Source organism: Phocoena phocoena, chromosome 4 (genome assembly GCF_963924675.1).
Source record: "Phocoena phocoena chromosome 4, mPhoPho1.1, whole genome shotgun sequence".
Classification (NCBI taxonomy): Eukaryota; Metazoa; Chordata; class Mammalia; order Artiodactyla; family Phocoenidae; genus Phocoena; species Phocoena phocoena.
The window spans coordinates 130895565-130912476 of record NC_089222.1 but is presented as its reverse complement, the minus strand read 5'-3'; the positions used below and the strand labels follow the sequence as shown (position 1 = coordinate 130912476).

General features: G+C 37.6%; 1 protein-coding gene across 1 annotated transcript; it reads left to right on the top strand.

Moving 5' to 3' along the window:
- The first annotated feature begins 5456 nt into the window (after nucleotides 1-5456).
- Nucleotides 5457-7157, top strand: RWDD2B (RWD domain containing 2B). Its single transcript, XM_065875898.1, has 4 exons — nucleotides 5457-5663; nucleotides 5787-5854; nucleotides 5980-6342; nucleotides 6911-7157. The coding sequence occupies exons 1-4, from the start codon at nucleotides 5457-5459 to the stop codon at nucleotides 7155-7157; spliced, it is 885 nt and encodes a 294-aa protein (XP_065731970.1).
- The last annotated feature ends 9755 nt before the right edge of the window (nucleotides 7158-16912 follow it).

Genomic DNA, 16912 nt, shown 5'->3' with positions numbered 1-16912 from the left:
TGTCTAAGTCTTACCCTTCCTTCAAGGCTCAACTCATATCTTGCTGCCTTCCTCAAATCTTTCCTGATGACCTATTTCATTGATTATGCTCTTATGTTAATCCTCGTGATAATACCTATACTGGTCATTAAGCACTTGGCCTTTTTACCTTCATTGTTCTATATTTTATTAGATATAAGTCCTGATCTTTGAACTAAATAGAAAGTTCCAAGAAGGAGTGAAGGATGAAGCTCTACAAATAGTAGCTGCTTGATAAACCTTTACCAAAGATTAAAAGGAATTCCATGAAGACACCAGTAGCTGAAATAATGGTGTTTGATTTCACCGAGTAAATTCTCATTGAGAAGGTAAGCCATGTTTGCCTGTGCAACAGTGGGATTGAGCTCTTCTTTTCCATTCGGAAGAGTAACCCTTATTTTTTTTCTGGTGAATTTAGAAGTACTACATGCTAATCATAAAACGTCAAACAATATAGAAGCACACAAACTGAAAAGTGAAAATCCTTCTCTTCTTCCCTCTACCCACATTTAGCCAACTGTTAATAGTTTGGTGAATTCTCTTTGTGATTTTTTTTTCAAGTATGTGTGATGGTATAAGAATGAATAGTAATATCATTATTTATTGATTAAGATTATGTATATTGCTCTACAATCTACTATTTTAGGTAACCATATAACATGAACATCAATGTTAACATCCATTTTTAAAATTATCTCATAATATTCTACTGTTTGAATATACAGGCATACCTCATTTTATTGCACTTTGCAGATACTGTGATTTTTACAAATTGAAGGTTTGTGGCAACCGTTGAGCACATCTATTGGTGCCATTTTTCCAACAGCATTTGCTCACTTTGTGTCTCTCTGTCATCTTTGGATTGGTATCCAGAAATCCAAGGGTACCAACCGGAAAAAAAAAAAGAAAAATTTAAGCCCTAACAAAAACCTTCTCTATCTAATAAGGTATCAAGAAAAGTACAGTCTAGCAAGACAGAAAACATTTAAATAATAAATACTGTATACCAGGCAAATCCCACAAAAACACTGTGGCCTCTCCCCTACTAACACCAGCAAAGGGAGCCTAGATTCCATCTTCACTGAGTTGTAATAAGCACCTAATGCCCACCCCTTGTCAGAAAGGTGCCAAAAATGTCTGAGTTGGGACCCAGGACTTTCCTCCCTGCTAGGCAGTAACAAGGACTGCACTACAGTGTCAGTGTCAGCCCCATGTCAGGTCCATGTCAGACCACATGAAGAGTTTGTATGTCTGCGTGATGCAGCAATAACAAGGGACCCTCTTTTATCCCCTTCTGGGGTGTTGTCAGAGAGGTCTAGTGGAAAGTCAGAGCTCTCAACACCACCTACCATTAACAAAGCCACCCCTAACCCTGGTGTTAGTGGAGGCCACCTGGGGAGCAATAATGAGGCACTCCTATCACTCCCAACCAGGGAGGTATCCTTAGAGGCCTACAGTGGCACTAGAATGCCCATCCTCACCCAGCAGTAATGAAGAACTCTCTCCACTCCCCTACTTACCTTAGATGTCAATAAAAGCTGAGTAGGGAACCTGGATTTCTATCACACTTGGTAGTAATGAAGCAGCACCCACCTCTTCCCCTCCTGAAGCATTATCAGATAAAGCATGCTAAATTGGAAGATTTAAATAATATCCAGAGTCTCTTAATACCCCAAATGTCCAAGTTTCAATCAAAATCGCTCATCATACCAAGGACAATGACAATCTCAAACTAAATGAAAAAAGAAAATCAATAGATGCCAATACTAGAATGACAGAGATGGGAGAATTATCTGACAAAGATTTTAAAACCCCTATCATAAAAATTTTCAACAGGCAATTACAAACACACTTGAAGCAAATGAAAAAAATAGAGTCTCAGTAGAGAAACAGAAGATAGAAAGAAGAACTAAAAAGAAATGTTAGAAATGAAAAATATAACAACCAGAATTAAAAACACAGTAGATAGAATCAACACCAGAAGGAAAGGAGCAAAGGAAAGAATCAGCAAACTGGAAGTTACAACAAAAATTACCCAATCTGAATAACAGAGAGAAAATAGACCAAAAATAAATAGAGTTTTAGGGACATGTGAGACTATAACAAAAGATCTGACATTCATGTCACCCCAGGAGAGGAGAAAGAGGACAGAACTGAAAATGTACTTGAAGAAATAATGGCTGAAAATTCCCCAAATTTGTCAAAAGGTATAAACAGATTCAAGAGACCAGATTAATGTCAAGCAAGATAAACCCAAAGAAATCCACATCAAGACACATCATAGTCAAAGTTCCGAAAACTAAAAGAAAGATATCTTGAAAGCAGCAAGAGCAAAATGAACCTTAGCTATAAGGGTAAACAATTCAAATAACAGAGCATTTTTCATCAGAAACTATGGAGACCAGGAGGAAGAGGCATAATACTGTTCAAATACTGAAAGTAAAGAACTATCATCCCAGAATACTTATATCCAGTGACAATATGCTTCAGGAATGAAGGAGAAATCAAGACATTCTATGATAAAGGAAAACTAAGAGAATTTGTAAGACTTACCCTAAAAGAATGGCTAAAGTAAGTTTTCTAAACAGAAAAGAAAACGAAAGGAATTATGGAGGAAATATCATGACTGAGCAAAAATATAAATGAATAAAATGGATTTTCCTTGAGTTTTCTACATCATATTTGATGGCTGAATCAAAAATTATTACACTGTTGTTCTAAATATATGTAGAAGAAAAATTTAAGATCACTATATTATTATTTTTTTAACATCTTTATTGGGGTATAATTGCTTTACAATGGTCTGTTAGTTTCTGCTTTATAACAAAGTGAATCAGTCATACATATACATACGTTCCCATATCTCCTCCCTCTTGCATCTCCCTCCCTCCCTAAGATCACTATATTATTAACGGAGGAAGGTAAAAGTAAAAGTGGCATAAGGTTTCTGTATTTTACTGACACTGGTAAATATGATACCAGTAGACTGTTATAATTTGTATATACATATGTGTGTAATTATATATATATAATATTATATATATATAATTTAGAGTAACCACTAAAAAAGCTATAAAAAGAAATACAGGCAAAAACATTATAGATTAACCAAAATGGAATTGCAAAATATTTTCAAAAAGGCAGGAAAAAAACTCCAAAGAAATAGAAAACAAAATGGTTGACTTAAGACATAACATATTAATATTGCATTAACTGTAAATGTCTAAATACTGTAATTAAAAGATAGAGATTGCCACCCACATACACACAGAGTTATCTCATCCAAAATGTCAATAGTGCCAATATTAAGAGATGCTGAACTAAAGTCTAGACCCAAGACTTTCAACAAATTCGTGTTTTCTACTGCATACACACTGCTGCTTTCCAAGGTAGCTGGTGTTGACAGTACTGAGCCTTTCTGAAGTTCTGCAGCTCCCTTCCCCACCTGACCAAGAAGTTAACAGAGGGAAGAAAGCTGAAATCTGTCAGTTATAATTCATTCACCCCTTTCCATCTTCCAGAATTTTGTTGACAGCTTTTATCTATTATTTCCTCTCCCTTTGTCTTTAAGAATCTGTTCCTTTACTCTAGTTTAAATGGGGGAAAAATAGAGAAAGAGAAATAAATACATGTGCTCAGCCTTCGTGTTTTATTAGAAAGCCCCACACTTTGTCTTGCAAATGAAATTAAAATCAATTTATCAAATTCTAAAAAAAAATTTTAAATCACATTTTGATTAGCAGATTGGTAACCTTTATAACCTTGGAGTGGGGAAGACTTTTCTAACAAAGATTCAAAGTCCAGAATCTGTAAAAGAAAAGGCTGGTGAGTTTGCCTCCTTAAAAATAAAAACTCATGAATGGCACACACAGACACAAAACACCATAAAAAGACAATGTATTAAGAATTTTTTTAAAGGAGGGGACTGTGTAAAAATTTTAAACTTCCATGTAGCAACTTTCTGGAAGGCAACTTGGCAATATCTACCAAAATTTTTAGGGGCTTCCCTGGTGGCGCAGTGGTTGAGAGTCTGCCTGCCAATGCAGGGGACACGGGTTCGAGCCCTGGTCTGGGAGGATCCCGCATGCCGCGGAGAGGCTAGGCCCGTGAGCCACAACTACTGAGCCTGCGCGTCCGGAGCCTGTGCTCCGCAACGAGAGAGGCCGCGATGGTGAGAGGCCCGCGCACTGTGATGAAGAGTGGCCCCCGCTTGCCACATCTAGAGAGAGCCCTCACGCGGGGGCGAAGACCCAACACAGCAAAAATACATAGATAAATTGATAAACTCCTACCCCCAACATCTTAAAAAAAGAAAAAAAAAAAAATTTTTAAATGCTGTACCAACCAGCCACCTCTACAAACTGATTCTTGAATATACAGTATTCACAGTTCAACATGCACATATATATATATATATATAAACTACCATTATAGAAGTACTCATAATAGAAAAAATCTGGAAGCAACCCAAGTGCCCATCAGTAGATAACAAACGCAATAAATTATGACATATCTACATGATTCAGTATGACAGTCAACCACTAGAAAGAATGAGATAAAACAATATGTGCTGACAGTGAATAGATCTGCAAAATATATTTGGGGGGAAGAGGGATAGGAAGTAAGGAAAAAAGATGTGTATATATGATCCCCGTAGATACATTTTAATTATATATTTAATTCTCTACATTTATTTACACATTATACCAACATGTGTTTTCTATATATGTATAATGCCTAAAATGTTTTCTGTTTCTGAAATACCTAAAACTCTGCCTTGGATCAGGGACTTGGACAGATAGGGGAAGCAGTCACCAGCAGCAAACTGTATCTTCATTTTATAACCTTTCTCTGCCATTTGAATTTTATAATCTTGTACTTTTTTTTTGTAATGTTAACATGGGTTACTTGAGCTGTGGGATAATTAGCCTTTATTCTCCTTTTTCACATTCTTCTACTTTTTTAAAAAACTAACGAATATTAAGTTAAGAAGGAAAAATTAACCGTCCACATAACTAACTCTCTTACTTATTCTTTTCATTCTAATTTTCCAAGGTAACCAGTCAGAGCCTCTATCCTTGTTATATCAATGATATGGCGTTTGACTACATAATTAGTTTACTTCAATGTAATTGCTCATTGTGGCAGCTCAAGATGCCACATCAACTATCTAGAAACAGAAGAATTTGGTGCCTGCTTATTATTAGAGTTTTATGGCTCTCATTGGATTGTCCTGTTCTTTGGGTCCTTAGCATATTACATCTGAAAGTAGAATAGCCAGAAGGTATTCTGATTAACTTTCATATTTTATGAAGAAATCAAATTTTCAATAAGTTTCCATATTCAGTAAGTACCCATATTGAGTTCTCCCAAGATTGTATAATACTTGTAAATGTCTCTATTATCCTGTCTTCCTAGAACCCTACAGATATCCAAAAATGATTGAGATTGAACAGGCAGAGGCCCAGCTCTCTGAGTTAGACCTGCTAGCCAGTATGTTCCCCGGTGTGAATGAGCTCATAGTGAATGACCAGCTGGCTTTAGCAGAACTAAAAGATTGTATTGAAAAGAGGACAATGGAAGGACGATCTTCAAAAGTTTACTTTACTATCACTATGAACCTGGACATATCTGAGGAAGCAGTGGTAATTCAGTTTTACTTTTGGAAGCATGTTTCATGTTTACTTTTGAAACATGTCTCAACTTAAAACAGCCCTTACGGCATTTTTTTCTCTCTCTCTCTCTTTTTTATTTTTATTTTTTATCAGGTGATGTTTTCTCTGGCCTGTGTTCTTCCCTTTAAATACCCTGCAGTTCTGCCTGAAATTACTGTCAGGTATGTTACAGAAACTGGCCAATTCTAGAGGTCAAAACTAATCTGAGAATAAAAGCAATTCTCAAGTTTGTTTTCTGTTCCAAGAAAATTGATTTAATTTTTTAATCCCGTATCTTTTCCATCAGATCAGTATTATTAAGTAGATCCCGGCAGGCTCAGCTGAATACAGATCTGACCACATACCTACAAAAGAATTGTCTTGGAGATGTCTGTATATTGAATGCCACAGAGTGGGTTAGAGAACACGCTTCTGACTATGTCAGCAAAGACAACACACCTTCCCCTGTTCCAGGAAGTACAGTCCAGCCAGTTGACCTCATTCTCACAAGACTCTGGATCTACAGCCATCACATCTACAACAAATGCAAAAGAAAGAACATTCTAGAGTGGGCGAAAGAGCTTTCCCTATCTGGGTTTAGCATGCCTGGGAAACCTGGTGTTGTTTGTGTGGAAGGCCCACAAAGTGCCTGTGAAGAATTCTGGTCAAGGTTGGCTTTCACAACTTTTGTATGTCTTGTCAATAATTTTAGTACTAAACACGATACTAGAGATGTGGAAATCAGTATGTATGGGGACTCAGTCTAAAACAGCACTCACATATGATCAGCATCACTCCCTTCACCTGATACAGGGCACAAAGAAGATGTTCTGTAGATAGATGTTAAATCGAGCCCCGGCCCAAGATGGTGTCTACTGTCCCCTCCATGTCTATGGATCTGATTCTCCCCTCATCTTAGTGATGCTGTAAATTGTGTGAACCCTGTGAAACAAGGGGGTTTCTAATCTTCTCATTTCTGAGAAGTCCCTTTGGGAGGTCGAGATTCAGCAATTTCCACATTTCTAAAATGCTAATACAAGGCAGTGATAATGGCAATAAGTGAGTTTGGGGGTGGGATTATAACCAGAATCATATTTGATTAAAATAAAATCCATGTGAGATAAAAGTAGATTTCTTTACTTCTAGGAAAAGGCACTGAGAAATCTGTTTCATAACTTCTATTTTCAGTGCCTTAGAATACACATTTTCAAAATTTCTACTCTGAAAATTTCTTTCAGACTCAGAAAATTAAACTGGAAGAGAATTTTAATTCGCCATCGAGAAGACATTGCTTTTGATGGTACAAATGAGGAAATGGAAAGACAAAGAAAATTTTCAGTTTTTGAAGAAAAAGTATTCAGTGTTAATGGAGCCAGAGGAAACCACATGGACTTTGGTCAACTGTATCAGTTTTTAAATGCCAAAGGATGTGGGGATGTTTTCCAGATGCTCTTTGGTGTGGAAGGACAAGGAGCAGAAGAGTAGTTCAAAGTGTTTTGCTACTGTTGGTCTTTTGACTTTCTCCCCGACTCTTTCTTGAAAGATTAAGTAATTTCCCTTTAGTCCCATTCTAAAATGTTAAGGGGGAGAAAAAGAGGAAAAGTAGTATAACTGAAATGCATCTGTTAAAAATATTCATGATTGAACGCAGAACTGAGTGTAGTTTTTTTTGTTTGTTTGTTTGTTTTGCGGTACGCGGGCTTCTCACTGTTGTGGCCTCTCGTGTTGCGGAGCACAGGCTCCGGACGCGCAGGCTCAGTGGCCATGGCTCACGGGCCCAGCCACTCCGCGGCATGTGGGGTCTTCCTGGACCAGGGCACGAGCCCGTGTCCCCTGCATCGGCAGGCGGACTCTCAACCACTGCACCACCAGGGAAGCCCAGAACTGAGTTTTAAATTATAATCTTAAAATTGTTGATAGACATGTCTTGACATATAAACTACCTATTTTGAAAGAGAAGTTAATTATATTTGAGGACGATAGAGTTGGTGTTAACTTGCCACTTACTCCCAATCCACTTCCCCTTTATCTGCCTCCACTAAGAACCTGGGAAAGCTTAATGCTCACTCTCTCCAGGCTCTCTTGCAGCTGGTGGGGGTGCCAGGGAACCTTTGGGAAAACTTTTGCTTCCCTGATTAAAATGATAGATGCAGCTAGGGCACCTCTTCCCTCTCTTTCTGTCCGAAATACCAAAGTGATGGCTGGAGCTGCAGTAGTCCTTTCAACCACGAGGGAAGGATGGGCCAAAAGAGCCACAGAGATGCCAGTCCTCAAGCTGTTAAACTACTGATCGGACACTAGCCGCTGCCTATCTCTAGACAGCTTATTATGAAATAAAACCAGTTTTATTTATATTTCTGTGTCTGTTACTAGCAGTTAAAAGCGAGTTTGCCAAATAGATTTTTTTCAAAGCATTAGTTTTGCATCTGCCCCAGGCACTTGATACAAAGATTAGTGAAATTTTTCTTAAACGGAGTTTTCAGTTCATCTCTATTTTTGTATACTCATGCTCTGCCTCTGCTCCTTGGCTCACCTCACAGAAGGCTTTGAAGCACGAGCAGAGCTCAGACTTTTTAATAGGCCTCACCTATTCATCAAACTGGTAATTTAGAGCATTTGTTTTTGGAAAATTGGATTTTGACAAATTTTTCTCTCTGGAAGTAGCTCTCTGTAAATTTATTTTTAGCAAATTGACTTAGAGTCAAATAAACACACTATCTGGATTTTGAGGCCCTCCATAAATCAGTTTCCAAAGTGTTTATTAAATATTTACTAATTGCTAGCACTCAGCTTGGTACTGTGTGTTGGGTATTCCTTGAAAAGTCAGACTTGGATAGAGGAGTAGGCGTGGGGGACATAATGCATTGTTTATCTTAGTAAAAAGTTGGAGGCAATGTACCATGCCCATCACTAAGTGAATTAGTAAATATATTATGCTACATACTATCCAAGTAAAAATCAAAAGTAATAAAGTGGAACTAACAAGGCAATGTGGATAGATCTTAAATATAAACACAAATAAGAATCCGAGTGGTATTCATAGCACAGTGCCTATATTGGCTGCACATCTCACGGTGCCTCCTCTGATTCCCTCCATGCTGCCCACCTCCCCAGTGCCCTGTCAGTTGCCCTGGAAATACTAGTCCTTCCTCCGCTGCCACCACACAGCCAGCTGGACCAGCTGGACGTTTAGTTTCTGACTCCCTCCAGCCACTTCCAGATTTGGGTGAAATACCCCACAGAGCATGAGACTGACATCCCTAGAGGCCACCAAAGGGGCCAAATGATGCACATGTTACTTTCAGTAGGACTAAATTGCTATACTTTTTTTAGTCTTTATACATTATTTTAATTAAAAACACATTGTTATGTGTAAATATATAGATCTCAAGTATAATATAAAAACATAGACTACAATAATGTAGCATTATAAGTTTTCTTCCCAGACAGACCTGTCAAATTTAGACATTGGACTATTAACACAGTGACCAAGAGAAGTACAGATTTTCCAACCTCATGATTAATAAATTTTTTTGGAGAGTGGATGGAAGTATTAGAAAACAAATTAGATGGTCTTGCCTACATTATATAATGTAAGAGACACAATAAAAGCTGTAAGAAACTATAGTTCAATGTTAGAGGCAACATAGCTTTCTTAGACTTTTACCAATGATTATGTACTTCATATATAGACATCCTTAAATGTAAAATTGTTCAGTATGTATCTTTATTCCACAGTGACAGTTTGTCATGTATTAATCTGAAAAATATCTTGAACTGGAATCATCTATAAAGAAATAATGACAAACCTTTAAAAGAAACTTAGTCCCAAATCAAATCATGTTTAAAAATTAAAAGATCTATAGAAAGCAAGAGTGGAGGCAGGAAACATTGGCTACATGTCCATTTTTATTTGTAAAAGTAATTCCTGTACAAACAATAGTATTATTGAGTCGAGTAAAACAAAACATTCTAAAATTAATCCCACAAGCCCAAGTGTTCAGTTTGGAGTAACAAAGTCAAAGCCAGTCCTACCATCTGCACATTAATTTGATAAACTGCATTAAAACAACAAAAATACCGCATCTGCTGTGGTGCACAATGGATGATTACTTTCGGCACTTGTATAAAAATAACTGTGACACCGTTTTGTTTTTGGTTTTGGTTTTAGCTGTGTATCAGGGAAACCCAACATAACATATCATTCGTGAAATTCCATTAAAGCTACAAGGCAGCCAAGAGTTAAAGGCATATAAGGGCAGGTGCACATACATAACTTGCCAGTCCGCTGCCCCCCAAAACAATTATTACAACTACGTAGTACAAACTGGGCCCACAAAAATTCTGCAGAAGGGGGTACAAGGAGCATGTGCTTCCACTTAAGCACAATCTGGCAATCTGATCCCACCGCGTTGAGGAAGGATGGAGGCCTTAATGACCTTTGCGGACCACTTCGAGGAACAGGGCCTGGCGAGGGAGGGTTCCGGCTCATAATGAAAGGCAGGTGCCTGGCTACCTACGGAAACCGGGGTCCCGAGCGGCTCCCAAGAGCGCTGGGCCTTAACGGACACCACGGCCTTCTCCTACAACTCCGCACCTCCCCAGTGCAGGACCGCTGCACGTGCAGCTACAGAACGCAGCTGGGAGGGGCCCTAGTACTCTTCACGCATGCGCCCCGCCTTCGTCGGCGCGCCCCAGAAGCACTAGCCCGTGAGGGTCGAAGACGTGGTGAGCGCAGGTAGCGTAACCGCAGCTGGGACAGCTGGATTTGGGTCTGGTGAAAGGATTCAGACCCTGGCTTGGGTACTGCGCTTGTCTGTCGAACGGGGTTCCTGCAACCGTGCCAGTTGCAGCCCTGGCGCTGAGATACGGTTTTTGTTGGGTTGTTGTTGTTGTTGTTGTTGTTTTTTAATACTTATCTTTTACTCTCTTGGGACTTCCCAGATGTTGCTAACAGCTGCGATGATTGGAGGAATGATGCTCTCTGGGACCTGAGTGGCACCTTCGAGGTTCAGGGTGTCCCCCGATTTTAACCAGGGAATTACTGAAATGGAGGATTAATTTTTTTTAATATTAAAAAATATATATTTGGTTTTAAACGGATATATTTTTTGAAAGAAATTTAAGTAGTTTCAGAGAAGTTTAAATGACATGTGTTCTCAACACTATTGTCTTCCTGAGATAGTTTGAGGTTCTAATTTATGATTCTTTAAATAACACTAAGTTTAACCCAAAATGCAAATGATAGGAAAAAGTGATTTTTTTCATAAAGAAAATTCTTAAGTTCATTGGCCTAAAGTTCTTATTTTACCTGAGTTCTTTTTTAAAAATTTATTTTTTGAAGTATAGTTGATTTTCAATGTTGTGTTAACTTCTACTTTACAGCAAAGTGATTCAGTTATACATATACATACATTCTTGGAAAAAGTAATTTTTGATACACCATCACTTTTGTTCTTAAAATATTTTCAAATTATCTATTTTCGAATAGTTCCTAAATAATAATTTGCTTTGGATGATTGAATATAGGCATTTTGCTCATACAGTATGGAGGCTTAATTTCCCCCTTCCTCCCCAGGGTGTTTGGCATTTTGGATTTTGTAAACTTGTTCTCTTGCTTTTCCCCACCCCCAAAATATATGTAAATAAGTGTAAGCAATATATTTTTACTAGAAAAGATGACCATTGTAGAAAATGTACAAATAACTGGATGTAAAACTCACCCATAATCTCCTGCCTAAGAAGAAAAATTTTCGTTTTATGTTTTATTTTTTAGTATATTACTTTTGCATATATGTATATGTCGTCTTCCTTTTTTAAACAAGTCATACTGTACATGCTGCTTTGTATCTACCTTTAATTAAACAATAGGTTGTAAACATTTCCATTATATTAAATATTTTCAAGACTGTCTTGTATTCGGTTGTCTGAGTGTACCGTAATTGATTTCAGCAGTTCACTGTTTTGGTCGTGAGATCATAACATTTTTGGTTTGGTTTGGTTTGGTTTAGTTTAGTTTCAAAAACAAAGCTGCTCTGAGCGTCCATTATTATCCCTTCAAGTTAGATTTCTAGAAGTGGAAATTCACTCTTAAACTCTGGATTTGTCTTGCCGATTGCACTTGTGAAAAGTTGAGAAATGAACATTGCAAGACCTCTAAAATTTACTTTGCCCTAGATTTTTACCAACACTGATTATTATTTTGCCAGTTTAATAGATTGAAAAATCTACATTGGTTTATGTTATTTTCAGTTGACTTTTAGTATGGGCTAATACTTTTTACACGTGTACTGGTCAATTATATTTCCTCCGTGGTGAATTGCCTGTTTATGCCTTATTTATACCTAAATGAGAAGCCTTAAAATATTTATTTATAAGAAGTTTTTTTTAACAGTAAGCATATTAACACCTAGTTAATGTTGCAGATGTTTCCCATGTTTGTCTATTTGTTTTTTTTGACATAGAAAAAAAAACTTTCAAATTAATGTTACTGAAATGTATCAATCATTTTTTTTATGGTTTTCTGTCTTTGGAGCATTGACTGGGAATGCTTTCCCTACTCCAGGATAATTTTAAAATGTGTCTATATAACCTTATAACATTTTTTGTTTTAAAAAATTTTATTGTGAAGTAGATATGTAACATTCATACTATTTATCTTACTATGAATATTTACCTTATACAAGAAGGTAAAAGGAAGTAAAAAATGAATAGTCATAATCTTACCAACTAGTTTAAGAAAACTTTACCGACAAGTAAAACTTTACCACTCTACTACACAAGTGTGGTTGAAATCCTCTTGTGTACTTCTGCTGATTACAATTCTGTTCCTTAGCAGTATTAACCTCACCCTAAAGTATTTATCATTCCCGTATATTTCTTTTTTTAATTAATTAATTAATTTAATTTTTGACTGCGTTGGGTCTTCATTGCAGTGCACGGGCTTCCCATTGTGGTGGCTTCTTTTGTTGCAGAGCACAGGCTCTAGGCATGAGGGCTTCAGTAGTTGTGATACACAGGCTCAGTAGTTGTGGCTCACGGGCTCTAGATTGCAGTCTCAGTAGTTGTGGCGCAGGGGCTTAGCTGCTCCACGGCATATGGGATCTTCCTGGACCAGGGCTCGAACCCGTGTCCCCTGCATTGGCAGGTGGATTCTTAACCACTACGCCACCAGGGAAGTCCCCCCATATATTTCTTTGTACTTGAATGACGTGTGTGTGTATCCCTGTACCACATCTTTTTTTTTTTTTTTTAACATCTTTATTAGGGTATAATAGCTTTACAATGATGTGTTAGTTTCTGCTTCATAACAAAGTGAATCAGTTATACATATACACATGTTCCCACATGTCTTCCCTCTTGCGTCTCCCTCCCTCCCACTCTCCCTATCCCACCCCTCCAGGCTGCCACAAAGCACCGAGCTAATATCCCTGTGCCATGCGGCTGCTTCCCACTTGGAAATAATGCTTTCAATTTTTCACCATTGAGGATGATGTTTGCTGTGGGCTTGTCATATATGGCCTTTATTATGTTGAGGAAAGTTCCCTCTACGCCTACTTTCTGAAGGGTTTTTATCATAAATGGGTGTTGAATTTTGTCGAAAGCTTTCTCTGCATCTATTGAGATAATCATATGGTTTTTCTCCTTCAGTTTGTTAATATGGTTTATCACATTGATAGATTTGCGTATATTGAAGAATCCTTGCATTCCTGGGATAAACCCCACTTGATCATGGTGTATGATCCTTTTAATGTGCTGTTGGATTCTGTTTGCTAGTATTTTGTTGAGGATTTTTGCATCTATGTTCATCAGTGATATTGGCCTGTAGTTTTCTTTCTTTGTGACATCCTTGTCTGGTTTTGGTATCAAGGTGATGGTGGCCTCGTAGAAGGAATTTGGGAGTGTTCCTCCCTCTGCTATATTTTGGAAGAGTTTGAGAAGGACAGGTGTTAGCTCTTCTCTAAACGTTTGATAGAATTCACCTGTGAAGCCATCTGGTCCTGGGCTTTAGTTTGTTGGAAGATTTTTAATCACAGTTTCAATTTCAGTGCTTGTGATTGGTCTGTTCATATTTTCTATTTCTTCCTGATTCAGTCTTGGCAGGTTGTGCATTTCTAAGAATCTGTCCATTTCTTCCAGATTGTCCATTTTATTGGCATAGAGTTGCTTGTAGTAATCTCTCATGATTTTTTTTAATTTCTGCAGTGTCAGTTGTTACTTCTCCTTTTTCATTTCTAATTCTATTGATTTGAGTTTTCTCCCTTTTTTTCTTGATGAGTCTGGCTAGTGGTTTATCTATTTTGTTTATCTTCTCTAAGAACCAGCTTTTAGTTTTATTGATCTTTGCTATCGTTTCCTTCATTTCTTTTTCATTTATTTCTGATCTGATTTTTATGATTTCTTTCCTTCTGCTAGCTTTGGGGTTTTTTTGTTCTTCTTTCTCTAATTGCTTGAGTTGCAAGGTTAGGTTGTTTATTCGAGATGTTTCCTGCTTCTTAAGGTGGCCTTGTATTACTATAAACTTCCCCCTTAGAACTGCTTTTGCTGCATCCCATAGGTTTTGGGTCGTTGTGTCTCCACTGTCATTTGTTTCTAGGTATTTTTTTTATTTCCTCTTTGAGTTCTTCAGTGATCACTTCATTATTAAGTAGTGTATTGTTTAGCCTCCATGTGTTTGTATTTTTTACAAATATTTTCCTGTAATTGATATCTAGTCTCATGGCGTTGTGGTCAGAAAAGATACTTATTACAATTTCAATTTTCTTAAATTTACCAAGGCTTGATTTGTGACCCAAGATATGATCGATCCTGGAGAATGTTCCATGAGCACTTGAGAAAAATGTGTATTCTGTTGTTTTTGGATGGAGTGTCCTATAAATATCAATTAAATCCATCTTGTGTAATGTATCATTTAAAACTTGTGTTTCCTTATTTATTTTCATTTTGGATGATCTGTCCATGGGTGAAAGTGGGGTGTTAAAGTCCCCTACTATGAATGTGTTACTGTCGATCTCCCCTTTTATGGCTGTTAGTATTTGCCTTATGTATTGAGGTGCTCCTATGTTGGGTGTGTAAATATTTACCATTGTTATATCTTCTTCTTGGATCTATCCCTTGATCATTATGTAGTGTCTTTTTTGTCTCTTTTAATAGTCCTTATTTTAAAGTCTATTTTGTCTGATATGAGAATTGCTACTCCAGCTTTCTTTTGGTTTCCATTTGCATGGAATATCTTTTTCCATCCCCTTACTTTCAGTCTGTATGTGTCTCTAGGTCTGAAGTGGGTCTCTTGTAGACAGCATATATAAGGCTCTTGTTTTTGTATCCATTCAGCCAATCTGTGTCTTTTGGTGGGAGCATTTAGTCCATTTACATTTAAGGTAATTATCGATATGTATGTTCCTATTCCCATTTTCTAAATTGTTTTGGGTTCATTATTATAGGTCTTTTCCTTCTTTTGTGTTTCTTGTCTAGAGAAGTTCCTTTAGCATTTGTTGTAAAGCTGGTTTGGTGGTGCTGAACTCTCTCAGCTTTTGCTTGTCTGTAAAGGTTTTAATTTCTCCATCAAATCTGAATGAGATCCTCGCTGGGTAGAGTAGTCTTGGTTGCAGGTTTTTCTCCTTCATCACTTTCAGTATGTCCTGCCACTTCCTTCTGGCTTGTAGGGCCTGTACCGCATCTTATGGCTTCATTTTTAACATTCAGTCATCAGCAATTCATTTTAGAGTGCTGCATGAAGTAGGTACTAAAGTTATTTTCTCAAAAGGTAAGCAGTTGTTCCAATGATATTTGCTGGATAATCCATGTTCTTCAGACATTTGAGATGCCACTTTTATCAGAGCCTGAATGTGGGTTCTGGATTTGCCATTCTATTTCAGCTTATTCCTAACAACACTGTTAGGATTGTTACGGCAATATCTTGAGTTTTGAAGTTTAGAAGGACAAATCATTGCTATGCCTGCTTTTCAAAATATCTTTAGCTATTCTTTCATGTTATTCTTTCAGGTGAGCTTTTGAGATAGTTTTGTGATATCTGAAAACAAAATCTTACTGAGAATTCTTTTGGGAGTACGTAGGTTACAAACTTAACTTTCAAGATTTGACATCTCAGCTATTGTAATTTCCCATCCTCTCTCTAGTTATAACTCTTTAAATTTTTGTAGCTTTTTTCCTCTACGTACTGCACCTATATATTGTTTTAATTTTTATGTATTTTGGATTTTATAATTATCTTTAATTAGGTCTTTTATTTTAGAACTTATTATTTTATAACATCAAAATTGATGTTACAATCTGATAGGACAGACTTCTCTCTTCATTGTTTACCAAAAATATCCTTTTGATTCTCCTTTTATTCTTCCAGATAAACTTTTAAATCATGTGTCCAAAGTTCATTAAGACTTTGGTTTACATTAGAGTTATGGATATTTTGATTAGAATTGACGTAACTTTACCACTTTGGTAGGCACTGTTTAGAGTACTCTGGTTTAAGAGGGTCTCATCTTCAAAAGAGACAACCACTGGGAACTGTTACATAATGGAGACTATTTCCGAATGCCCAAACCAATTATAAAATGGTATTCTAAGGGGCTTCCCTGGTGGCGCAGTGGTTGAGAGTCCGCCTGCCGATGCAGGGGACACGGGTTCGTGCCCCGGTCCGGGAAGATCCCACATGCCGTGGAGCAGCTGGGCCTGTGAGCCATGGCCGCTGAGTCTGCGCGTCCGGAGCCTGTGCTCCGCAACAGGAGAGGCCACACAGTGAGAGGCCCGCGTACCGCAAAAAAAAAAAAAAAAAAAAAAAAATGGTGTTCTAGGAAAATCAAACAGAGACCTGTGTGGTTTGGACTAATTTGAGGGTTTACATCAAGCGATATGGATCCTTGTTATGAAATGTGGGCAGTGTCAAGGAAATAGAAAGAAATGAAATCATGAGATATTTTGAAGTAAGAATAGGCAGAATTTAGTAAACGAGGGCATGGATAATCACCCTGGTCATTTCCCTCAAGTTGTTTTTCCCTGATAAAAGTCCCTGCACAGAAGTCAGTCCAGTTTCTTGACTGGACTTTCCAAAGGCCATGCTAATTCCTTAGTTCACTAACTGCCCCTCTCTAGTCCTGTTTGGAGTGCTCTTCCTTAGGTTCTGCTCTTCCTAATTTTGTCCAAGCTTTGGGCTGAAGTTGTCATCCAGGAAGTCCTTCTGACTATTCCAGCACGTTACTCTCCCCCTCCTGTAGCATTTT

Excerpts from the sequence above, each read along its gene's own strand:
- RWDD2B (XM_065875898.1), top strand. The coding sequence starts at position 5,457 with ATGATTGAGATTGAACAGGCAGAGGCCCAGCTCTCTGAGTTAGACCTG. Across the intron at positions 5,664-5,786 it reads ACATATCTGAGGAAGCAGTG|GTGATGTTTTCTCTGGCCTG; the intron begins GTAATTCAGTTT and ends ATTTTTTATCAG. Across the intron at positions 6,343-6,910 it reads TGTGAAGAATTCTGGTCAAG|ACTCAGAAAATTAAACTGGA; the intron begins GTTGGCTTTCAC and ends AATTTCTTTCAG.